Source organism: Centropristis striata, chromosome 24, assembly GCF_030273125.1.
Source record: "Centropristis striata isolate RG_2023a ecotype Rhode Island chromosome 24, C.striata_1.0, whole genome shotgun sequence".
Lineage (NCBI taxonomy): Eukaryota > Metazoa > Chordata > Actinopteri > Perciformes > Serranidae > Centropristis > Centropristis striata.
The window spans coordinates 7,621,310-7,647,431 of NC_081540.1; the positions used below are offsets into that span (position 1 = coordinate 7,621,310).

Below are 26,122 nucleotides of genomic sequence, written 5' to 3' on the forward strand. Positions count from 1 at the left end.
GCTACATGCGTCCATTATTTAATTTCACTGGATACAGATCCAAGAGAAAAGAATGTGAATAAGATACATTTCAAGTATTCCCAACTGTGTCCACACAGTCATCACGTCCACTTCTACACACACACACATACATACATACATAACACTACATTCTTTAGGTATTGCATAACCCAGGATGTCTTTAATCATGTTTTGTACAGTTCCCCAAAATGGGTTAAGTTTCTGACATCCCCAGAAAAAGTGAGACTAATCATAGCCAGTGAGTGTGGCATACTGACAAAAAAGTGGTGATGTTGAGCCTACAAAATAAAATCTCTTAAATGATGCTTTTATTGTGAAGTTTGAGAACTGATTTCAAACGGAAGTTGGACTCTATGCTATTTCCGCCAAATACGCCATAGTTTTTTTAACTGGGAGTAGAACTCGGATCACCCCGCTGTTCTGGTCAAGAAGGCCAAATAGCGAAAGGTAAGAACCAGAAACATATTGTGCACTTATGGACGTTTCAATCTATTTGTTATTTAAGTGCAAAGCCCGTGGAAAAGTACGTGTTTGACCTCATTAACCAGTGTAACCCTTAACAACATTGCAATGGCCGTGTCCTTGAGTACTCCAAGCTAACGCTATTAGCCTGCAAGCAAGGATACCACATTGAAAGGTCCATGATACCGATCTGCCTCTGTCCACTTTGCTTTAAAACAGTACTTAAGCATGCCCAACACTTTGTAACGTCAGTATTTGTCGGATTTGATATTTTATTCTTGTGCATTGTCTCCTTGAAACGTGAACTACGTGGTTGAGTGGCAACATCACTTGTTGTTGTTGACAGTTACATATGTTAAGCTAGCTAGCACTTGTTATGTAGTTTTTATTTACTAATGTATGACCTCAGCCCAAAGAATATTATACATGCAGTATTCCTGGATGTGCTGGAATTCCTTGAAAACACTTGAATGTTAATGCATTGTTTCCAAGGTCTGAAAGTGCTTAGATTTTGAATGAGACAAGACATTTATTTTAAGTATAAACGTTTGGTGTGTTTTCCTTTTAATATTTCCCCCTTCTGTAGAAAGCTGTAACAAACATTTGATACTTGAATTTGACTTTGGATTGGTTGGAGATCTCTCTGAATTCATCATACTGTTGGAGTGCAGAGATGTTTTCATTGTGTTTTGTATTCCTTTGCAGCTAATATTAGGCATATTGAGATGCAGATTGAATACAACTTTTAACAAATAAATATTAATGTCTAAAACCTGCAGTTGTGCCTTGCATAAATCTGAGATATGCAACATGATCGTACAATGCATTGTAACATAATCTCGTTGAGAAAAATTCTTGATGAGAAACAATATCATGAACAATATCATGAAACAGAAGGCATATAATGTCAGACATTTAAAATTAAAGTAATTTCGTAGCAGAAAAAGCTGGGAACGTAGGAAGAAATTCTCTTCCAATCAACAGACACACAGATATGTTGAACACACTCTTCTGAGTAGTGGATTGAGCTTAAACAACAAGTCAGTTTAGTTTAAAGGGAGAGTAATCTGCAGGAATACAAATAATCGATAAACGATCATAATATCAGAATAAAGTTGGTTCACATGTTGAATGTTGTCTTTCTGTTTTCCTGTCACAGAGTCATGTTGCGACTGCCAACCGTCGGCCGGGCTCTGGCCGGAGCTGCCAAGAGCAGCCTGGCTCCCTCAAACGCAGGTAAGACTTTAATATTTTGTACACAAATATTACAGATATGGCAACTTCAATTTTGATCTGGAATTAAAATAGAACTTTTTTATGTGCTTTGTGCACAAATTATGCACTGAAATGGCATTCACGAGGCTGCTATCTTAAATAAATAACTTGAATATTATAACTTCAAAGAATATTTTACATTATTATACATCATACATAAAGTGTACTACATTTTTAACTGTTCCTCACTCATGATCTGTTCAAGGACTACAGTATAATTTAATTCTAAATGTGACCTTTGTGTTTCCACTTACAGTTCGTACTCCAGTGCGTGCTGCCAGCAACATGGTGGAAGTGTTTGTAGACGGGAAACCATATGAGGTGGAGCCTGGAACTACTGTGCTGCAGGTAAGAAACATCAGAATATTTTTGTGTAAACCAATACAAGTGATTCATGTATGTTTTACATACATAGGCTCTTTTATGTAAGTGTGTTGTCGTGACAGTGAATAAGTCCATTAATATGGACACAAGTGAAATATGGTAGATCTGAGTCAGTTGTTTGCTGTCTTGTTTGTATAATTTGACCCCACCTGATCTTGACTGTTTTCTGTCCTCACCAGGCCTGTGAGAAGGCAGGCGTCCAGATCCCGAGGTTCTGCTACCACGAGCGCCTCTCAGTGGCGGGAAACTGTCGCATGTGTCTGGTGGAGATTGAGAGAGCTCCAAAGGTAACAGAGTTTATCTAGTTGGTCAGCAGGCAGATTACTTTAGTAGCTGCAAGGCTGAACGTGCATTAAACGGAACAGTTCAAAACATTAGACTAGATACCGTTGCATAGAAATGCTTCTTGCCGTACTGAAGACTTACTGTTGTGTGTGTGTTTGTAGCCGGTAGCAGCTTGTGCCATGCCCGTCATGAAAGGCTGGAACATTCTCACCAACTCAGAGAAGACACGCAAAGCCAGGTACTAATTGAATTTTTCTAAAACTTTACACATACTTTTAAATTTCCCCTTAAATCAGAAAAAAACTATGGTTTCATGAACGTGTGTGTGTGTCTCATCAGAGAGGGAGTGATGGAGTTCCTGTTGGCCAACCACCCACTGGACTGTCCCATCTGTGATCAGGGAGGAGAGTGTGACCTGCAGGTAACTGATCAATAATTACCTTTAGGTTAGGCATTGGGTCGGCTGAACTTTTGAAAAAAGGATAATTTAGTGTTATGTTGACACTTTGCCTGCTCCACTCTCAGGATCAGTCCATGCAGTTTGGGTCAGACCGCAGTCGTTTCACAGAAGGGAAGAGAGCAGTGGAGGACAAGAACATCGGGCCGCTGATCAAAACCATCATGACCCGCTGCATCCAGTGCACCCGCTGCGTCCGGTAAGTGCATCATAAACATGCACATTTATGTCCATGAGGAATAAAGTAATAATGAGCTCCTCTAACAGCACGTTTATTCATTCCTGTGTAGTTTTGCCAGTGAGATCGCAGGTGTTGAAGATCTGGGAACAACAGGAAGAGGAAACAACCTGCAGATCGGGACATACGTGGAGAAGATGTTTATGTCAGAGCTGTCAGGAAACGTTATCGATGTCTGTCCTGTTGGAGCGCTCACTTCCAAACCGTACGCTTTCACCGCACGACCATGGGAGACCAGGTACGACGGGATTTATCAAAAACAGAGCAGTCAGACAGTCACTGAGCTTCTCCTCGAGTCATTTGTTACAGCAGGTTGTGTTCATACTGTTTTCTTTAACTTAATCTTCTGTCGTCGTTGCAGGAAAACGGAGTCGATTGATGTGCTGGATGCTGTAGGCAGCAACATCATAGTGAGCACAAGAGGCGGGGAGGTGATGAGGGTGATGCCCAGGCTGAACGAAGACGTCAACGAAGAATGGATCTCTGACAAGACCAGGTAAAATACAGAGAAACATCAACATGTTTCTGACTGAAATCAAGAAGCAAAATCTGTCCTTTATGCTCGATGTACTCAAAAACATCAGAAATATTGCTATAAAGCTTGAATCCTCAAACGTGTGTTCTCAGGTTTGCATATGATGGTCTGAAGAGGCAGAGGCTGACTCAGCCAATGGTGAAAGATGATGCAGGTCAGCTGATCCCGACCACCTGGGAGGACGCTCTCACTCGTGTTGCTGGAGCAGTAAGTGTGTGTTTGCTTCTGCACTGGATCTGCTGTTTATTCCTCTTTTTATAGATACTGTATGTCCACAGGAGACAGGTGATGTTTAGGCCTCATGCATCTCGTGTTGGTTGTATTATGTCGGTATAAATGTTTGTGTGTATTTTGTCTTTGTAGCTGCAGAGCGTGCAGGGCAGCGAGGTAGCAGCTATTGCAGGAGGGATGGCCGACGCTGAAGCTCTGGTCTCCCTCAAAGACCTCCTCAACAGACTCGACTCGGAGAACCTCTGCACTGAGGAGCTCTTCCCGATGGCGGGGGCAGGGTAAGACTGTGTGCCAGTTGTTGGGATGGATTTCAGTCAGAATAAGTATTAAAATCATAAACCTGGCTCTAGGTCATGATAAAAACCAGCAAGAGACACAAAATTCCAGTAAGCAACGTGGTTTATTGCCAAAAGTATGTATATGTATATATATATATATATATATAAAGTAAAGTAAATGCAAGTATGAGGTGTGAAATTCCGTAACATCAGTAGTGTGCATATGGATGTGTGTAAATGTGTGTGTGGTGTTTTGATGCACAAATAAACGGCTAACAAAACTGCAACAAAATAGCATCAGGGAGAGAGAGAGCTCCAGGAAACTGGGCCTTTTATTTCCTGTGGAGCACCGGGCCCAGGTGCTCCAGATCAGGCTGCGTCAGCTGACAGCTTAGATAAAGTAATTCAGGTTTACAGAAGACAGACACACAGCTAGCAGGGCCGTCACAGTATATGCTGTGCAGGTTTTCACTGTTTTTTCTTTCTCCCTCTGCAGCACTGACCTGCGCTCCAACTACCTGTTGAACTCTCGTATCTCCGGCATCGAGGACTGTGACCTGCTGCTGCTTGTAGGGACCAACCCGCGCTACGAGGCCCCGCTGTTCAACGCCCGAATCCGCAAGAGGTAAACTCGTACACCTCCTGGAAATAGTTTTGTTGCAGCAAAATACTTTTTTTTTTATACAGCACTCTTTCTTGAGTTTTTCCTGGATAAAATCAAGGTTATGTAATCGCTTGTATCCCTCCCTTCTGTCTCTCTCTTTTCCTCCTTTTTCACTCTCAGTTGGCTCCACAATGAGCTGAGTGTGGCCATGGTGGGTCACCAGGTTGATCTGAGTTACTCATACGACCATCTGGGAGAAGAGGCTTCAATATTGAAGGAGCTGGCGAATGGCACGCACCCCTTCTGCCAGGTAATGGACTCATTTGCACTTTGAAGGAAGCTTTGGTGCTGATTTATGAACTGCTGTGACTTTTCCTTTTTTGGCAGATGAATTTCTGGCAATTTGTACTTGAATTTTTCCTCTCCCTGTGTCCAGGTCCTGTCAGCTGCTAAGCGCCCGGTCGTTGTCGTGGGTAGCAGCGCTCTGCAGAGAGAAGATGGAGCCGCTATTATGAGCGCGGTGTCCACCATCGCTCAGAACGCCAGAACCAGCAGCGGAGTGGAAGAGGGCTGGAAAGTCCTCAACGTCCTGCACAGGTACGACCGTTGACGTTTTCTGCAGATTTGAGTCGCGTGAGATCCAATACACAGTCAGTCTCTTTCCGTGAGGTGCAGTAGAGGCTTCCTGCTCATTTGTGTGTTTGTGTGTGTGAGCAGAGTGGCCAGTCAGGTGGCTGCCTTGGACCTGGGCTACAAGCCTGGTGTGGACGCCATCAGGGCAAATCCACCCAAAGTCCTGTTCCTGCTGGGAGCTGATGCCGGCTGCATCACCAGAGCAGACCTGCCGAAAGACAGCCTCATCATCTACCAGGGTACACACACACACACACACACACACACACATTGGGAAGTAAGAGCGTGAAAGTTTAAAAAAAAAAAAAAAGGCAAGTGAAGCCTTTCAGTAGGAAATAAAACAATTTTACTTTCTAAAAATATATTAAAGATAATTTCCAACTCCCCCAGGTCATCATGGTGATGTAGGAGCACCAATGGCAGACATCATCCTCCCCGGAGCTGCATACACAGAGAAAAACGCCACTTACGTCAACACTGAAGGCCGGAGCCAGCACACCCGTGTGGCTGTCACTGCTCCTGGAATGGCCAGAGAGGACTGGAAGATCCTCAGGGCCGTATCTGAGGTAAGCAGAAAGTCACTCATGAAGCACATACTACAGTTCATTATTGTTATTAACATTTAATGTGACCATGAAGCACTAAAAGTAATGACTTTGTATTTGCAGCTGGCTGGTGTGACGCTGCCCTACGACTCTCTGGATGAGGTCCGATCCAGGTTGGCCGAGGTGTCTCCTAATCTGGTCCGTTATGATGATGTAGAGGAGGCGAACTACTTCAAACAGGCTAATGAACTCTCTCAGGTACTCACACAAGCATGCATGGGGTCAGAATGTGAAAAGAGAAAGACAGAAGGGAGGGGTACAAGTGGTTACATCTAATGCCCAAGGAAGAGAAAAATTGGGTTTTGAAATTATGACATGTTGCATGAAACCGAATGCATGTTAAGGACGTTTCCATCAACTGGTTTAGAGCGAATAAACAAAGCTGCATAAACCTACTTTGGTCAGATGATAGCAGCGTTTCCACCTCTTATTTAGTGCATCTATTTAGAAAAAAAGACAAAAAAACCCTCAAGCGAAAATCTTTTATGCACATTTTCTGAAGTTTTAGCAAATTTTCTTTTCTCCATCAAGCTTTTTTAATCTTCAAAATATGCAGATAAAACATGACTTGCCTCTCTAATTCCTCATTCTGCTCTTCTCAGGCTGTGAACCAGGAACTCATCGCTGCTCCTCTGGTGCCACCTCAACTATCTGCAAAGGACTTCTACATGACAGGTCAGTGTGTGTTTTTCTTTTAATTGGTAATGCATGTGAAAAAATTGCAATATAAACATTTAGAATAATCTTCTTTTCCACCCCTCTTTCTGTGCTCAGACTCCATCAGCAGAGCTTCCCAGACGATGGCCAAATGCGTGAAAGCCGTGACAGAAGGAGCCGCCGCTGTCGACGAGCCGTCAGTCTGCTGAACACACAAAAAAAAAAAAACACACAAACACAGATAAACTCTCTCCTCTGCTGAAACAACACACTTATCTGAAGAAACTCTGTGTCGCTCCTTAATTTAAAGTTGTCCTTGATGCTTGTACTATACAGTTAACTCGTTTTCACTCCTGTGAACAAGCTTTGTTGAATAAAGCGTATAAAACCTATGGAAATATAAATAAATCTTACAAATGTCTTTACTCTGTTTAGGGTGTTTTTTTTATTAATTGCACTTTTGGTTCAAATCACTCACATTAGTGATTACTAACTAGGGATACCTGAACTACAGGGTCGTGCGTCTGCTGATGCAAATTTGAGTAATTTTACAGTACGTGAAATCCATCAACTGTATAAAGAAGCACAAAGATTACCACCAGCAGGGGGCGATCAACAACCACTGGTTTCTAGCTTTAATTACGGAGATTTGCAAGTGGCAGCAGCCTTGCAAAGTGGCAGCAGCTGTAGCAACATTGTGTGACGGACCAGTGAGGAATCCTTTTAAAAGGACAGCCTTATTGTGAGAATGGGCTGTGATTGGTGTGGCAGATAAGGAATGATTCAATCAGTGGGCTGTCAGCTGGGGCGAATGACTTTTGTGTCCTGCATGAACTAATGCAAAGCTTCATAATCAACATGGAAAGACGTAAAACATTTAAGCCTTTACATGTAGTTGTGCCATTATTTCTTCAACACTGTACACTTTCATTAACCTGATTCACCATAAATGAAGGGTGGGTGCAGAAATAAAGTTGCTGTTTTTTTTGCAATCACAAAGAACATCATCGGAATAACTAAGTATATTTCTGCAATTAAAAATGAGAAAAAAGTACTTGATAAATGGTTGAAATGGCTTAAAGGATGGTTAATGGATAAGCAGTTGTTAAAAGTTGAATGGCTAGCTTCAAGTAAAGAATAAACAGTTGAAATAGTCTGCTAAAACTAGTAGTTAAGTAGCATAAATGGACAAACAGTGAGCTAAAAGCAATGGATAAGGGGTTTGTATAGCTTAACTAGCTAAAAGTAACCAAATGGTAAAGTGTATTAAAAACACAATTGGAACAAAAATTGTTAATCGATGAAGTGGTTAATAAGTTAATCTGACATGACTGTGGGGAACCACTCACTTATTCCTTTCCTGTTTTACAAATGCATTTAAACTAACACTCACATTATTGTGAGTGTGTGGTTAGATATGTGTAAACATCTTTGAAAGCTGCATGCCTGCTTAAACTTCTCATAGTATCTTTTCGGTGCAGTTTAGCCCATCTTTATATCTTTAGGTAGAGACCTCAAACTTCTCCCCCTCCATCAGAAAACAAATATCTTAACTGTTTTACCTCAAACATTAAAATGTCTGGCTTCTTAAACTTTCCAGGCGTCGTTTGCCAAACACTCTCCCATGAAATATGCTCAGGTTTGGCTTCATGCACAGGCCTGTTGACATGCAGGAGGTCTGAAAGAAGGCAGTCTTCGCAGAATCCAGAGGTCAGATCAGGTCCACAGCAGCAGAGAGGTAAATCATTGGGAAAATTAATGACTTGGACTGTTGGTTGTAGAGCTCTTTCTAGGAAGAAAGATAAAAAAGCTTTATGATACATTTTCTAGTTTCAGGAATAAACTGACAGGACAGATCCCTATAAAACACATAAACTGTGATATGTTCATTTGATTTCTTGATGAATATGTATATTTCTGCTGCTCCCATGACTCTAATTCACTCTTTCCACAATTGCCTTCATTGCAGTCAGCTTCTCCCAGTAAGGATTCCTTCAGTTTTCGTCATTCAGGAAGTTTTTAACAGGAGCCGTCTCCTCCTGTCCAAAATAAACAGACCTCATGTTAAAAATTGGAAAAACATTGAATCAATCAATTTCACATGAAAAATCACTGTTTTTCTGATGCTTTCTGGGGCCTGTTTCTCTGAAAGCTTAAAAATCCAGACATCTGATGACTAAAATCCTGCATCTGATTAAAATATATAGTTAAAAACAGCCAAGATAGAAAATTGTATCACAAAAAAATGGCTGTAAAATTTAAATAAAATAAACTTTATAAAAACTTTAGATAAAAAAGGGTATTTATGACATTTTCTGGCAGACAGTTACAACACTGACACACAAACAAATGGGATATGATGCAATAAAACAAAACATATAACAAAAGTCTAGTTATTTTTAGTGTTCAACTCCATCAAAATACTTTCAAAAAAAGACTCGAGCCACAGAGACACTCCCTGATTTTGTTGGGGTAAATAACAGCCTACTTGACATGTTGAGCCAGAACTGTGTATGATTATCCAGCGAGGCTCAAAACTAACATAGCGTAGTAGGAGGAAAATTTGGATTAAAAAAAGTATTGAACGTGAGCAGGTTTATTTATAGCTCAGGATTTAAGGAATAGTTGTAAGTCATTGGAAACCCCTGAAAATAGTGTGTATTTGTGTCTTGAATAGATCCGGAATGAGATAATGGTGTCTGGAGTTGGACACATTTCCTCCAGATAATTCACACTCGTCTTTTCCCTAAAAGAGAGAGAGAGAGAGAGAGAGAGACAGAGAGAGAGAGAGAGAGAGAGAGAGAGAGAGAGAGAGTTCTTATAACCAAACAGAAGCAGAGACACAGACACAGAAAAGAGAGAAGACAGTCCCATCTCTTTATCCCCGGTCCCTGGATTTTACCCCTCTCCATTTCTGGAATAGATTTGGACTCAAAGGTCAGTATTATTGCAACCTATGTAAGAACTTTTTATTTTTGCATGTATATATTGTACTGTGTATTGTGACTTAAAGTTATCCTCTCCTCTTTGTAGGGTTTTCATGCAGGGACAGACAACGGGACTAATAACAGGAAAATGGTCCCAGTTAAACTCCTCATTCTGGGAGCTCAGAACACTGGAAAAACAGGTAGATGATCACAAACTACAGACAGAAACATTAATGCACAGAGAAACACATGTAGACAAGAAGATGTGTGTGGATTATGTAACAGCAGTTTAGGTTAGAAGCACTCACATAGTTGAGTTGGTAAGGTTAAGTTGAGGGTGAAACTTTGGTCGCGGATTAAAAGGTTTTGCTAAATATGGACAAAGCTGACCCCTCTTCCTGATCACTGAAGTGTATCGTCATCCAGCCAGCCACCTCTGTTTTAATGTCAAACTACTAAAGCCTTGTGGCTTTTGTCAAATCCGTCCATGGTGGGAAACAGATCAGAGTGAGAAACGGCTTTGTTTTCCTACATGGTTACATTATAAACTGCTTCATTATAAACAGTTTGCATAATATGAAGAGGAGTGTGATTTAAGTGACTTATGAGTTTGTTTTTCCAGGGTAAAAACAGGACCTCTTACATTATCACTTAGAGGTTATGTACTGTAAATTAAAACAATTTAAAGTTTATATTCATATTTTGCATTGGCCATTAAATCCAGTGTAAACCTTTATTTAAATGCTGCTGATATGCTGGACTGCAAAACTAGAGGACCCTTACAATAGATTTGCAGTCATGGAAAAAAATGATTAGATCATCCTTGTTTTCTTCAATTTCTTGTTCATTTTAATGACTGGTACAACTAAAGGTACATTTGTTTGGACAAATATAATGATAACAACAAAAATAGCTCATTAAGAGCTGATATCTAGCCATGGTCCATGTTTTTCTTGATGATGATATTGGTTATTATCAAGAAAACCAAGATAATGGCCTAGTGGGGTGGGGTAACAAACATAAAACCCACCAAAGTGCCCTCTTGCAAACCACTATGGTCGAAAAAGCATGATAAATCACTCCTAGGGCTTAGCAAGTGACCTCTAGGTTTTTTTCCAGTCGAGAGAAAGTGATAAAGCGTCCTCTATGGTGTCCTTTCACTGAAAAAAACCTGATTAAGTGGCCTCTAGGGTGTCCTGAAAGTTGAGAAAACCTAATGAATTGCCTGCTTGGGTGTCCTTAAATGGAGAAAACATGATAAGTTGCTCTTCATTTCGAGAAAACATAATGTAGTGTCTGTAGAAAGTGTAATAAAGCAAAAAAACAACAACATCATGTTGCCCCACTGAATGCACCTATTGGACCTTTTTTCCCCCCCCGTCCAAGCAGATCACAATTATGTACATATTTGATGATATTCTGTAGAAATATCAGAAATGTAAGCTAATGACATTATTCCAAACCCAGCACATAATATACCAAAAATAATATCTGCATGGCGACATACAGATGTGACAGTGGTTGCTTTAAATCTTATAAATGCATCAAAGGGCGTTGTTGTTTTCAGCTGTTAAGGCTCAAATAACAGCTGGAACAAGCCTGAATAACCTTTTAATGTGTCCTGCCAAAAGGAAACACAGTGAGCCCTCGAACACCAGACACCGACGTCAAACAAACCCTCCAGACTGCTTCCACCCAAACACAGAGAAAGCACTTCTGCATTTGTTTAAACAAGGCAGGTACCATTACCAAGAGGATAATCCTCACAGCAAGTGCAACACAACATGACACATGGACGTACAGGAGGCTGCAGATCAGATGCACATGTGTAGATATAAGGTGCACAGTATGGAAGAGGATTATTAGTCAGTGTATGTTTCTGGCAGTTCACAATGTTTGTGTCTGTTTTGTGTCTCCAGCACTGTGTGTTCGTTTCATAACCAAACGCTTCATCGGCGAATACGACCATAAAAAGGGTAAATATTTTTTACGATAAACACTATTGACATGGAGGAAATTATTGGACAAGTGGTGGAAGAAGTATTTAGATCCCTTACTTAATAAAAATACTAATACAACACTGTAAAATGACTTCACTACAAGTAAAAGTCCTGCATTCAAAAGTAGAAAAGTAACTAAAGCTGTCAGCTAAGTGTAGTGGAGTAAAAAGTACAGTATTTGCCTCAAAATGTAGAGGAGTAGAAGTATAAAGTTGCATAAAATGGAAATACTCAAGTAAAGTACATCATTTTACTAAAGTACAGTACTTGAGTAAATGTACAGTACAGGCCAAAAGTTTGGACATACCTTCTCATTCAATGCGTTTTCTTTATTTTCATGACTATTTACATTGTAGATTCTCACTGAAGGCATCAAAACTATGAATGAACACATATGGAATTATGTACTTAACAAAAAAAGTGTGAAATAACTGAAAACATGTCTTGTATTTTAGATTCCTCAAAGTAACCACCCTTTGCTTACTAGAATATAAGACATGTTTTCAGTTATTTCACACTTTTTTGTTAAGTACATAATTCCACATGCGTTCATTAATAGTTTTGATGAATCTACAATGTCAATAGTCATGAAAATAAAGGAAATGCATTGAATGAGAAGGTGTGTCCAAACTTTTGGCCTGTACTGTACTTAGTTACATTCCACCACTGAATTGGACCATGCATTACTTTCCCCCTAAAATAAAGATAATGTGTATGTGTTTTTCCACAGAGGTGACCTACAGATGCAGCCGGGTGGTGGACCAGGAAAGTGTTGATCTGGAGATTTTGGATATAGCTTGTAAGGTACATAAAGTAAGCTTATTTTCCCCAAACTATTCCTTTGTTTGCACCATTAAATCCAAAGAGGTTGAACTTTCTAACACATGTCCTCCAGGAGAGCTCTGTGGCTTCTCTGGAGTCTTCCATCCGCTGGGCAGACGGCTTCCTGCTGCTCTACTCCATCACACAGCGTCTCAGCTTCCTGGAGGTCCCTCGACTCAAGAAACTCATCGACCAAACCAAACAGAGCCTGGGTACTCTTTATTAAAGTTAAACATGAATTTGCTGAAAACTTGTAATGCAAAAAAGTATTGTCTTAATGTAAGTAAATAACTAGGGATGTTTGAGGTTTGACTTCTGTAATTGGTATGAATTAGATTCAATATTTTGTCTTCAAATAGTCATTTCCACTAAGAATGTATGAAGTCTTTAAAGGCCATTTTCTCAAAATGAGATTTTCTCATAAATCTCAACTTCAGCTCCATTTACAGACACCAAACTTACTAGTTTTTTTCCTAACTATATTCTGAAGGGTTTTTTTTACAGAGGGGGTTCTCTGTATATCATTCACACCCTGATTTATAAAAAGATTTGTTCCTAAAAACATGACGAAAATTGATTTTTTTTAAAATGGCTTTTCACAGAATTTCCTGATTTATTCAATATTAAAAGGAGATATCCCAATTTTCTTCTGTTAAAAAAATAATTTAAAATATCAACAAATCTAATAATTACTTTGAAATTTGCTTTATCCAATGTTTAGATTTATATCCTGGAAATATATGCAAATTAGTGCATATTCAATGAGTCCACACCTCATTTGCATATCTAAACATAACATTTAGAGAACTTGTAATGCAAATAATATTGTCTTAATATAAAATACAAACCAGAGAAGTTTCATGGTGATATCTATACGTTTAAAGTTAAAATCCCTATTCAGCTGCAGTGTCTGAACCAGCAGTATGAGCTCCACAGGAACATTGTGTTCACTATGTTTGCTCTTAAAGTTCTGTTAGTCTGTGCTCTAACTCCGTCTGACATCTGTCTATTGTCACCTTTACACACACACACACACACACACACACACGCACACACACACACAGATGGAGCAGATATATTCCATGTTTGGTAGCCAGCCTGTGATCTGTAGGTAACGTGTTAGCAGCAATACAAATTCCCAACTCTGCATGCCAGAGCATCATCCTGACTTTTTTTCTGTGTGTGTGTGTGTGTGTGTGTGTGTGTGTGTGTGTGTGCGTGTGTGTGTGTGTGTGTGTGTGTGTGTGTCAGTTGTGCCTACAGTGCTGGTAGCCAATAAGGCAGACTTGGAAATCGGCAGGGAAGTGACAACAGAGGAAGGACAGAAACTGGCCAAGGATTTAAGGTTTGCATGCATTTGCAAAATATTTAATTTCTCTTTCATATTTTAATATATATATGCACTTTATAACCAATGTAATCATTGTGTGTGTGTGTAGGAGCAGTTTCAAGGAGTTGTCGGTGGCTGAAGCTGTTTTAGCTGTGGATGCAGCCGTGTTACAACTCATCAGGTTTGATTCAGCTTTATTACAACTTCACTCTTCATGCAGTTTGCAGTATAAATTACAGGAAAAATGGGACATACTGGGACATACAATGGGACATACTGTGCATATGTACAGCTGTTGCATGTGTTGCTTAGTTTGGTGATGTTTTGTTTCTGCTGTGTGACAGGCTGGTATTGGACCAGCAGCGACCTCTTCCTGACCGCCGCTCCTACATGCTGACCGTCCGCCACGCTCTGACCAGGAAACTGACCCGCTCTAAGACCATGCAGTGGTGACACCAGTTATTACAGTGGGACATTTGTGGAAACTGAGTGTTAGTAACACTGCAGTTTTACTTCCAGGCTTATTTTATGACATCAGCACTAAAAGAGTAATTATTGAAGCATAAAGATCTTTTTCAGGTCGGACAGTGACACTCGAGGCATCTAGTTTACAGTATTAATGCAACACTGATTTGTCTGTTTTCTAGCTGCAGCTTCTGGCTGTCTGGATTCATGGTTGTTGAGGTTTAACAAAGGATTATCTTGGAAAAATGTACAAATGAAAAAAAGTTCCAAGAAGAAGATTAAATTCCTGTAAATAAAAAAATGAAGGTGACTGTTGGGGGCGAGTTTAATAAGACAATTTCAGATAAACTGGCTAAAAATCAGTAGTGGATAAAGTATAAGCATCAAAATGTACTTTAAGTATCAAAAGTGAAAGAACTCATTATGCAGAATGGACACACTCAGATTGTTTTATATATTCCAAATATATTATTAGATTATTATTATTATTATTATTGATCACTTTATGCAAGCAGTGTTTTAATATTTTTCAGCTCGGGCTCATTTTAACTACTAAATATACTGTTATGAAGTTTAATTAGTCTAATACTTTTGAATTGATCATATTTTTATGTTAAATCTTGACCTGAAAAGTAACTAAAACTGTCAGCTAAATGTAGTGGAATAACAGTAGAAAGTTACATAAAATGGAAATACTCAAGTAAAGTACACATACCTCAAAAATTGTACTTGAGTAAATGTACTTAGTTACATTCCACCACTGCTAAACATACAAACTCTGGGAACAAAACTCTGTTATGTGTGTTTTTCTCCAGCAGAGGGCAGTACAGTCATTACTTCTGGTGCAGACTCACCACAGCACCACAGTACAGAATGTCAAATGCTTATGACAGAGATATTTGTCCAAAACTATATAGAACTCCCTGTCCAGTTTGAAATGAAAGAAGCCCTTGGTATTTGAATAACATGATTAATCACATATGGGTGTCCACATAGTTCTGGCCAGTGAAGCTCACAGCAGGACTGTGTAAAAAGCATAACTGTGTGTAAGAATGAAGCTGGCTTTGATTACAGTCTTGGCATTATTTGACTCTATGTTCCTTTCTATACGTCTCTCTCTGTCCTCATTGTTCACTCTGAACTTTTGAACTTCACAATCATCTGAAAAAAGAGACACAGTGAAAAGCAACACAGAAAATAAGCGAGGCTATAACTGGAACAGGAAAACATTGGGTTTCTTTGGCATCTTGTTTGTCCGAAAGGATCAGAAAAAGGAAAGAAGAGCTGCTGTCTGTAGACACTGCTCCAGCTACTGCCACTCTGAAAGGCATTATGGGAAAATTGACTGTGTGATTACTATCCATCCCACCACTGTGTCCACCCCCATGACCGTTTACCATACATCAACTACTCCACCCAACTACCACTAACCAGACTACCAACCACTGAGCCCCACTGGGCTCCAAGTACAAACACAGAGCATGAAAGTGTGCAGATAGTTACAGATTAGGGCTTTAATGTTACAATCCTTAAGATATTCATTATAGCAGACCTTTTGCACTTTTTAAACCTTTGCAATTCTATCTATTTGAATTCTGTGGTTGCATTTAATTTTTAAGAAGTAGTCTGGTTTGCAGCCGGAACATATTTTGTCTCCATCACTAAAAGATCAACATTGAGTAACATGAGAATAGCCCAGTTTGATCTAATCCTAAATACACTATACATACACAATACATTTTTTTTTATCTTATTCTATTTTATTTATTTGTTTTATTGTATTACTATTTTCTCTCTTTTTACTTTGCATTTCTTTTTTTTTAATCTATCTCTCTAAATATGTCATTGAAGTTGTTGCAAATATAGTGGAATTTGATATGCATACTGCATTAAGTGAATTTACAACATCTAGCCCTCTCTGCTGTACATTGCTTTTAATGTGTGTATCTCTCTATCTAAACTTCTTTTCTCTCCATTCATCTACTCATTTTGTTGGGGCTGGACGGAAAAAGCGGGCCACGATCAGGTTTTGACCTTTCTTTTAATAGACAGAAGCTGGATGGACAGAAGCTCCATCTCTCACTCTTTAAAAAGACAAAAAAACATTTATATACTGATTTGGATGTCCATTGTAAATCACTTGTGAGTGTAAAAGTTTAATTTCATCTTTAAAACAGTAGTTTGACAAAAAGTCCTCCTAAAAGCTTATTTCCAAAGACCTGAAGACTGTGAGATGCAGTTTAAAAGTTGCAGGAAAAGCAAGCAAGGGTCTATTTATTAAACCTTTCTATACTGATTTTATATGAGACAGATGACAATACTGATTTTAGAGGGCGAAAATTAATCAATAATCAAATGTACCCAGAGAGCTACCTTCTCACACATAAAACTTTATGATATGATATTTAACATTGTCATATTAGAAAATAAAGAATAAATAGGAATAAAATAAAAAGCTGAATATATATCATTACTGTTCTGTCTCAGTCAAAATCTGACTGAAAAATGTAAAAAACAAAAATTTTTAATAATGATAGCTTACACCATTTCTAAATCATGCAAGGCAACATTTTCTGCATTCTATATTGTGTAAAAAAACTTTCATAACAGCACATATCAGACAGCATATACACCAATATATGTAATATAAATATCGGCTGATAATATCTGTCAACCAATATATCTGTCGGGCTCTATATTTTTCTGTATATATCAACACATAAGGCACTAGTTTTATTTCAGGTGGGGTGATAAGTTCCTGCTATAAGCACCCAAACAGTCTTTTGTCGGCCCTGACAGACTGCTTGGGAACATAAATCATTAATATCAAAGTTTGAATTTATATTCAGCATCATGAGTCGGTGCAACAGTGCATACACTCAGGCCTCTTAACAGGGTCAGCAAAGGGCTGGAGAAAAAGACATGATGTGAGGACTAATAGTAATTTTCTGGTCGTGATTGTGTGATGGAGAGCGAATCTATCATTTACTCCGACAGACAGACAGATGTGAAGTATGTGTTGTCCACCTCGATGCTGTGATGGTTGTTTGTGCAGCCAGTAAAACCTGATTGGGTTTGAGAGACAGAAGAGGATGATGACAACAATGAATGTGGGGAGACGGGATGACATCACAACGGATCACCTAGGAGACGAAAGGTCAGAACCCAGAGTCACCTTTTTGGCTCAGAATAGAAGATGAGTCATCGTTGCATCGTCACAGCAGCAGCCAATCACAGAGGAGCCTGTCACAACATGCATCAACAGAGAAACAACCAATCAGAGAGCTTATATACAAGGTAAGGTTATTTACTTTGTGTCAGTATATGGACATTAAGGCAAATGAGGTGTGGACTCTATAAATATACACTCATTAGCATATATTTCCAGCACATAAATCTGAACATGTTTTGTTGAATCAGGTTATGAGTGATATGTAGACAAACCCCTCTATAAAAACCCTCAGTATATAGTTAGGAATAAACCTGGTTGAAGTTGAAAAATATTATATCTAATTAATAAAAAATAACAATATAGAACACATAACACACATAATGTTGTGCAGAAGAGTGAGCTGTAAATAACTAATTTTTAAAAAATGTATCAGAAAAATGAACATTACATCAGTGTAATGGTACTACGCCAAGAGACAGAAACCATCTTTGGGCGAAATTTATTTCAACCAAATTTTATTTTATTTGTTGGGCTCATGTTGCATTTGCTAATATGGAGGGGGCGGAGTTTTTGACTTATACTGTAGCCAGCCACCAGGGGGCGATCAAGATGTTTTGGCTCGTTTTTGGGGAACATTTTTACATCTTTATACAGCTAAAGATACATATATTTGTAGGTCATCCCAGAATTTAGCATCTCCATCAGGTCATATATATAATTTGACTATGGGATTTTTGTATTTGATTTTGGATCACTGCAGAAAATAAGCTCTGTTGCAAACACACATTTCCGATGCTGACGTGCTTTGTTCTGCAGGATAATCTTCACATATGAACACCACTTTAATGATGTTTGAAGCGTTAATGCAGCCAACAGAAGAAAAAGCTAACATTATGCTATAGTTAAACTGTTTATTCACATAATCTACAAGGGTTTGCAAGAGCACTGAAGAAAACAGTTTGAGGCTGTGACGTCATAAATTGTTCCACAGCGCCCATAGTGGATAAATATCCACACTGTACCTTTAAGTTGAGTTTGGATTCGATAGTTTTATTGTTGTCAATGGAAGGTCACCACAGTTATCCAACACCGATGTGTGTGAGAGAAAAACAGAGACACCCTGTCCCTTGAGGTGGGATACCACCGTAAACTGATACCTGGAAGGAGAAAGGAGACGATAAGCAAAAGGCAGAAAAAAAGAAAAACCAGGAAGGGAATAAGAAAAAATTAGGTAGAGAGTGGATGAAGAGTAACAGGAGATCATTACATAACAGTTCGTAACTGTTGTCTGAAAAGGAACATAAAACTTACACAAGTACCTGATGGTAATCACTGTAGTCCAATGTGCCAAAACCACTCTTTAACACACACCCTACAATATTAAGGGATCACTAAAATCATTAGAATTCATCCTCAGGGCACCATGAATGTCTGCGCCAATTTTGATGGCATTCCTTTCAACACTTGTTGAGATATTTAATACTGTAAGTAAACAACACATGGAGATGCCCTTCTTAAAAGCCTCTTTCACTGAAATCTACCCAGATTATGTAACAGGTCAGAGCTGCAGCACACACACATGCACCCCTGATACCTGCAACACAATGGATAGAGTCTCAGCCTCTCTCTGCGTCTCATAAGAGAAGCTATTTGGGGCAGGATGAGAGGTGAGGAATGAGATGGGCGAGCCTGAGCAATAATGGAAGAGTAAGAAATATCTATTTCATTCCCACTTTGCAGGGAGTGTGTGTGTTGTAACTGCAGGCAATATCTCGGGATGTCAAAACAGTCTGTCTGTTAGTATTTTCTTTCACACACAAACACACATTCTTCAACTCTTTTTGCCTTATTTTTGTTTACCTCTATACTATATATATATATATATATATATATATATATATATATATGTGTGTGTGTGTGTGTGTCTATATATATATATACATATATAACTCAAAATGGCAATAACTCCCTCAGACCTAAAGGGGGTAATATTACGTCTCCTGCAATCTCCATTTCCAACTGGTTGACCTTTTTCAATGACATTTGGACTTGTCATAACAAGAAAAGCCCAGGTGGAACTAATCACATTAACAAGGGCTCGGTTTCATTCAAGTGTCCCAGGAAGTCATACCAGTCAGTATGATGCACAAAACAAATGAGCAAAACATGGACTCTTTAAGGCCGTTTTTAGACTGTATGATCAGACCCCGGCTCTGCTTAGGTTGTACTAGCAATTGTGTTAGTACTTGTTGTACCGATAAGCTGTAATTTTTTACCCCCAGGCTAACAGGAGAGTGAGGAAGATGTCAGTCAACCAGTCTGTACATGCAACTGTCCTGACAGGGCATCTAATAAGTAAAAATATCTGCACATGCACTGGGTGTGCATGTGCAGGGCCTTTAATGCAAAAATAAACCTCAAGGTAAAGTTTATGCATCAATTACAATGTACTCTGTTTTATTGCATTCAAAATACAGAAGTATTATCTATGAAGATTACATTTAGAATGAAGGGTAAAAGTTATCAGCATGTAAAATGGCCCCAATTGAAAGTGTACTATTACATAATTGGATTATTATCACAAATGCAATGTATAGTTGGTTGAGGTGCTGCATTTGAGTCATCATCATCACGATCACAGTTTTGTATCCGAAAGTTTAAATGTTTTCTAGTTTGTTGTTTTTTATTTTTATTGTATGCATATCAATCCTCCATTGTTTTTGTTGGAATAAGCTATTATGTAATATAAAATAACTCTTGATTAATCATTTTGCATGCTTATAACTTTTACCTTTCATTGTAAATGTCCTCTTTATGGACAATAACATAGAATAAGGTACTACTAAATCTTACATTTGATACAACTGGGACTTTTTCATTCTTGTAGACATTAAAAAGTTGCATGAAATGGAAAAAACCCAAGCATAAGTACCTCAAAATTGTACCTCATTACATCGATTATTTCTTTTTCACAACAAATAAATGTTGCTGCAAAGACAGAATTTGACATAAAATTGATGTGGTTTTTTTGTGTGTTTTGGGCGTGTTCGTGACGTAACATTACGGGGGCGGGGCTTCGCTGAATATTCATCGGCGCGTGGGGGGGAGGCAGCGCACGCGAGCAGAGAGGCTGAGCCGCGCGCACACAGCTGGATGGAGAGCAGCGTCCCCGCCGCACTGGGAGAAGGATGTGAATTATCCACATTTTTCAAGTTTTGGCACTAAAACAAAGCAGCAGCTGGAATCAGCTTAACTCACCGGGTCTACATACAGGTGGTGTAAATAACCGGCCGGACACTGACACAGCACGCTGCAGCCATCTGACAACAAACTGCTTCATTTTAATGAGTTGAATTTAAGAATTGCGGCTAATTTAACTGGCTACTGAGCGTCCAGATAGCTTTAAACACACAGACACAGTCATGATGGAGTCTATCTTAGACAGTTTAACAGCTGAGAAGCTGTATCCGTCCGGCGGGACCAACCTGTTGGACCTGGAGGAACTCAGCGACGGAGATTTCCTCACTAATGTGGTGAGTTTTTATTTATTTATTGCATTTAATTAATGTTAACTTGACCTGTCATAGTTGTCACACATGCACGTGTGAGACCACAGTTCATATTCACCTAGAAACTATCCACTCGTGCTGTTTCTTTGTCAGCTGTCAGTAGTTAAAGCTCCTTAAATCAAACGCACCTTTGCTGCCTGTTCCGCCCGGACCCGGACCTCAGGAGGGCGGTGCACTTACTAAGATCCTGACTGAGATCCGGGGCTCGTAACCAACGTGCGTATGTGTGTTTAATTGTGCAAACCATTATGTGAGACTGGGAACGCCGACACAGTCTGGCGAGTTACTGGTTAACTATGTGTATGTGTGTGTGTGTGTGTGTGTGTGTGTGTGTGTGTGTGTGTGTGTGTCTGTGGTGGGCAGGTGTTGCAGTCCTCAGCAGCAGACCTGACTATTAATATTATGTGTGTATGTTTGTGTGTGGGACTGGGCATGCCCTGAACAGAATCTGGCTTGTGCACAGCTGGTGTGTGTGTGTGTGTGTGTGTGTGTGTGGGAGAGGGAGAGAGAGAGAGAGAGGGAGAGAGAGAGAGAGAATCACCAGTACACAGTAAATACATTGGCTATATTTAGTTTCTAATTAATTGTTCCAGTGTTTGTCTTAATCCAACATTAATTACAAATAGTCTTGATCTAAGCGTACTGTTTTGATAATCAGTTAATCATTTAAATAACTGTTAAAGCAAAAATGGCAAAAGATGGCAAAATTATACTTGTGACACTTTTAATCTTCTATGACGCCAAACTGAATACTTTTGAGTTAAGGACTGTTGTTCTGACTAAAACAAGATTTTTAAAGATGCCTTTTGGCTCTGGAAACCAATGACTATCACTTTTTAATTGATTGATGTGTTGTAAATTAGCTTTGATTTCTTTTAACTATCTATATGAAGTGTATCCCAGACAGAAATGCACTGTTGGATCGTAAATCATGCGTGCAGTATCTACTGTAATTAAATCCTGTCCAAACAGCTCAATGCTGCTGCAAAAATAATCAGTGTTGCGGTAAAATCTACATGCACAGTTCAGACTGTTGCAATATAAATCACTGAACTTCCTTAAACACCACCTGTTGTCACCGATCCTGTCTAAATATTCTCATCAAAAAGCATACGTTTCCTGGGGGCAATAGCTGCATATATTATCTTCTGTGACACCTGAGGCATTAAATCTTTAATTTGCATGAAAAGGAACCTGTAGCTGTAATAAACTGTGTGGTAGGGCAGAGAAAGGCTTGTTCAGAATATAATAATAATAATCATTGAAGAAGCAAAACTGGTGCAACCGGAAGTAATTAAGTAACTAATGTATGACAATGTATTCCTGCTCATCACACCCTGTTTCCAACTGCATGTGTGCGGTGCACCTCAGGCCACAAAATGCCATAAGTGCACTGCCGTACCCTGTGTGTGTGTGTGTGTGTGTGTGTGTGTGTGTGTGTGTGCACGCCATGCTTGACCGAGCTTTGCACTCTTAATTCATGGAAGCAGACTGAGAGCAGATATACTGCTGCACAATGTGAGTTTAATGATAAATATCACAATATCAGCAGGAAGTACTCTTTCTCTATTTCAGTTCTAGCTGTCTCCTTTTCCACTCTGTGTCATTCCCTCTTTTCTTTTCTTTTTTAAACAGACCAGGTTTTTAAAGCAGACCTCTATTCTATTCAGTGAGTCAGCCGAGCAGTCTGCTTGTGGTTTACACCCCCCCCGTCTCTGTTCTAAATAAAGTAGTCCACTCCGCTGTGAAGCCACTAGGCTGGGCTGTACCACTGTGGACATGGGAAAGGATGGCTCATTAGCTGTAGATGGCATGCTTATATATATTTTAATTTCTCCTTAATCTAAAATTTGCAGCTGTGCTGTATGGACAGGTGCTAATGATGAATCACATCTTCAGAGACTTCCTTCTGTCATTGGTGCTGCATTATCAGAGATTTTTTGCAGAAAACTGCCCACTGCATCCAGAAAGCCTCTTTTCCACTGGACAAAACCCCCACTAACACCTACTAACATCTGGCTTTTGTATTTATTGGGGAAGGTTACAATCAGCATCCATTCCCGGAAAAAATAACTCTGCAGTAGCAGCAGGTACTTATCAGCTCCTCCTCTGATCGGCAGTGATGGCAACATAAAAACCCAGGTAGACTGAGTCTCCAGAGACAGCGCAAGGTTTTAAAGCCAATTTGACATAATGGCCAAACCGTGGAATTACAACTTCCGGGGACCAAAAATACTTTTTCCCAGACGTCTGCAAATCAGCATACAAGACTTGCTAAATTTTGCCCAGTTTTGGTGTGAACCTATCATCTCAGCCACACATTCTGTGCATCTCCATCCAAGCAGCAACTTGAACATTAGTCTGTTTAAAGAGAAACTGAAAATGTTCTGGGTAAAATAAAGAAGGACCCCCAGGACCAATTTCACTGACCTCCAAGCTGCTTTTTATTCTTGACTAACTTTGTTTTCTGGCACGTCTGTGACACACCAGAAAAAAACCCAGAGAGGCCTACTCGTCTACTGGAAAAAAGTATTTCATATTTTTAAAAAACCCTGCATTTATGCACTAAATTTGGTGGAAAGAAGTCGAAGTGATGGTAATGAGAGAGGTTAGACTGAACCAAAACAGTAAAGTTGTGAGGCATAAAACCAAAACAAGGAGCATAAAGATGCTATAAAAGCACCAGAGAGCTGAGAGAAACTACAGACTCTGTGTTGGCTTATGACCATGATTGAATATATTACATTACACACTGTCATTTCATTCATTGTTCACAATGAAATATTGATGAAAGCAGCTTTAATGTTGGGTGAGGAGTGCACTACAGGAGAGCACCGTTTATCCTATTCAGACACTGTTTGAGTGCAGTTTTGTCTTTGATGTCTCTAGGCTAGAGATGGGTAAAAACTGGGGGATATCAGATTATTGTTTTCTATTAAGGTGGTGCCCTACAGCAGGGATATACACACTTCCTGCTCTGTATTTTGTTTACCTCTTTCAGTACACTCTGTGCCCTGTAGATAACCGATAGGAAATACTCAGTGCAGATAAGGAATAGGAGTGGGCATGACAGAGTTGATGGAGATTACTTCAGAAAAAAAGTGAATTGACAATCATCCTCATGATCGTGGGACCAATGGCTGCATTTATTATTTTTCATAGAATTAACTATCTATCCCAGTATTTTAAAAGAAGAGAATGCAATCAAGCAGTAGGAAAGTGAATTGTGAAGATATTCTGATGATTCAATTATGGCAGCACCAGGAGTAGAGAAAATTCAGTATTAATGCTCTGATATCTAATATCTGGCCAGTACTGACCTCAATAACTTGATCAGGTATCGGTGACAGTTGGGGCTGATCTATTACATTATAGTCTATGCTTATATATACACTGTATAAATTGTATACTGGACTTTTAATTTAATGAATTATTTTGACCTTAAATATTTATCCCTGTCAGTCCCACACTCCAAACAGAAGCAAACTACTAACAAGAGGATAAAGACAGTTGTTCTCTGTGTAAAATTAAGTTTTCCTGGCACTGATTTACCTCTCCACCTGATACAAAGGCTGGATGGGATCTCAAATTTATTGTGGCATCTCTGTATTTCTCAGTGGAAAGAAAAAAATCCTCCAACTTCAAGATGCACTGCTGAGATGCTTCCTGAACTACATGCATACATAACTGTTTTATTTTCTTTTTTGTACAGGGCAATTCCCATAAAACGTGAAAATCCTTGGCTAAAGTTAAAATTGTACATCATGTGCATTGAACCGTCTCATCACAATATCAAGGATCATTAATGGATGAACATAATTTCCACCTAATAGGTTACAACAGCTCTGTATGCAGCTTTCCTACACACCGTCTGAGAAATGAGTAGGCTGCAAGTAATGATTAGACTCATGATGATGTAGGCGATGTTGACCTTTCATTAACCGTCTGCCAGTTACTTGGAATCACATCTGAGTTCCAGTTTAAAACACGCTGATAAGATTGTATAATTGGAACATTAGTGTTTATGGAAATTCTGCAGCCTACAAAACATGTGTACTAATTTAGATGTGGAGCTGAAACAATTAGTCTATTAATTGACTGTGTGATTTGTCGGGAAAGTAATTGGCAACTATTCAGTTATTCAATTAATCGTTTAAGTCACAAAACTCAAAAAATATCAATTATCAATCAAAACTCCATTTGCACTCTGTGAAATTGCAATTTAATTGAGGAAATAATCATTATTTTTTTCATTTTGTATGACTAAGGATCAGTGGACTAAAAAATACATTAACACAGAATTTGTACAGTCTTGCAAGTTTGGAAAATACTTTATCTTACCTGTAATTCTTCAAGGCTAGGAAAATGCTGTAATTCAAATTTACAGTCCTTCAAAGTAGTTAATTTTGAACAAAGTCTGGTGGTTGAATCCTATTCAGTCCTATTTACTTGTGGTTAATGGCATCACACAAATCAAAGTTGATATGAACAGCTACAAAGTTACAATATGCATTAGTTGCTTTGCATATCAAGCAACTCAGTAAACTTTATTTTTTTTAGTAATTGCATTTATTGTATTAATACAGAAGTGATTTAAGAGCTTTAAGAGTCTTGAAATCTTCAGTTTAGGTCAAGCAAGCACAGTGCAGTATTCTATTTGAGTCTTTTCTACTCGTCTGTATTTGCACAAAAACCTAATCCAGAGAAAACAAAGTTGGACATTATTTCCTCTATCGATGTACTGTTTTGTCTATATTCATATTCTATTCCCTCTTTTCTCTCCTTTCTATTTTACTATATTCTACTCCGTTCAGACCCTGTACTCCAGCTTTAAAAAGACACACCCATCTCATTTGCATGCTCGTTGCAGATTGGCTGCTGAGCTTCCAGATGGAATGTGAGCAGGCATGCAGCAGTCCGTGTGTGTGTGAAGGAAAAATACTCTTCTACTGTTCAACTGAGAACTATACTTGAGTTCACTTCAGTCTCAGCACACACACACATGCACACAGTAACCTCAGCTCACTCCTCTCTCCGTTCAAGTGAAGCCAAACACAGCCAACCCACTGCAGCCGCACACCACCGCATGAAGCCAAATACAGTAGAGAACATTGCCATTTTCTTATCTGTGGCAGCCAGTGTTATAGGATAATGACATGATGTTTTCAGGTC

The 26,122-nt window shown here is 39.1% G+C and overlaps 3 protein-coding genes across 3 annotated transcripts in view; all 3 read left to right on the forward strand.

Moving 5' to 3' along the window:
- The first annotated feature begins 362 nt into the window (after window positions 1-362).
- LOC131962868 (NADH-ubiquinone oxidoreductase 75 kDa subunit, mitochondrial-like) lies at window positions 363-7,086 on the forward strand. The gene is made up of 19 exons (XM_059327961.1): window positions 363-468; window positions 1,643-1,719; window positions 2,015-2,106; window positions 2,322-2,429; window positions 2,589-2,665; window positions 2,767-2,848; window positions 2,953-3,083; window positions 3,175-3,360; window positions 3,484-3,618; window positions 3,750-3,864; window positions 4,021-4,166; window positions 4,663-4,791; window positions 4,951-5,080; window positions 5,207-5,367; window positions 5,488-5,642; window positions 5,794-5,969; window positions 6,072-6,206; window positions 6,611-6,683; window positions 6,783-7,086. The coding sequence occupies exons 2-19, from the start codon at window positions 1,647-1,649 to the stop codon at window positions 6,872-6,874; spliced, it is 2,196 nt and encodes a 731-aa protein (XP_059183944.1). The 5' UTR covers window positions 363-468; window positions 1,643-1,646; the 3' UTR covers window positions 6,875-7,086.
- Window positions 7,087-9,514: 2,428 nt separating this feature from the next.
- On the forward strand, window positions 9,515-14,472 carry zgc:110699 (uncharacterized protein LOC325371 homolog). Its single transcript, XM_059328272.1, has 8 exons — window positions 9,515-9,602; window positions 9,699-9,792; window positions 11,512-11,568; window positions 12,323-12,396; window positions 12,488-12,626; window positions 13,666-13,759; window positions 13,854-13,925; window positions 14,089-14,472. Exons 2-8 carry the CDS (start codon window positions 9,741-9,743, stop codon window positions 14,195-14,197), a joined length of 597 nt encoding a protein of 198 aa, XP_059184255.1. The 5' UTR covers window positions 9,515-9,602; window positions 9,699-9,740; the 3' UTR covers window positions 14,198-14,472.
- A 6,116-nt stretch (window positions 14,473-20,588) lies between these two features.
- creb3l1 (cAMP responsive element binding protein 3-like 1) overlaps window positions 20,589-26,122 on the forward strand; it is a 33,801-nt gene continuing 28,267 nt past the window's right edge. The window contains exon 1 of the mRNA XM_059328228.1: window positions 20,589-20,914. Within this exon, the coding sequence (XP_059184211.1) occupies window positions 20,804-20,914 (111 nt within the window). The 5' untranslated portion in view covers window positions 20,589-20,803. The remainder of the gene's footprint in view (window positions 20,915-26,122) is intronic.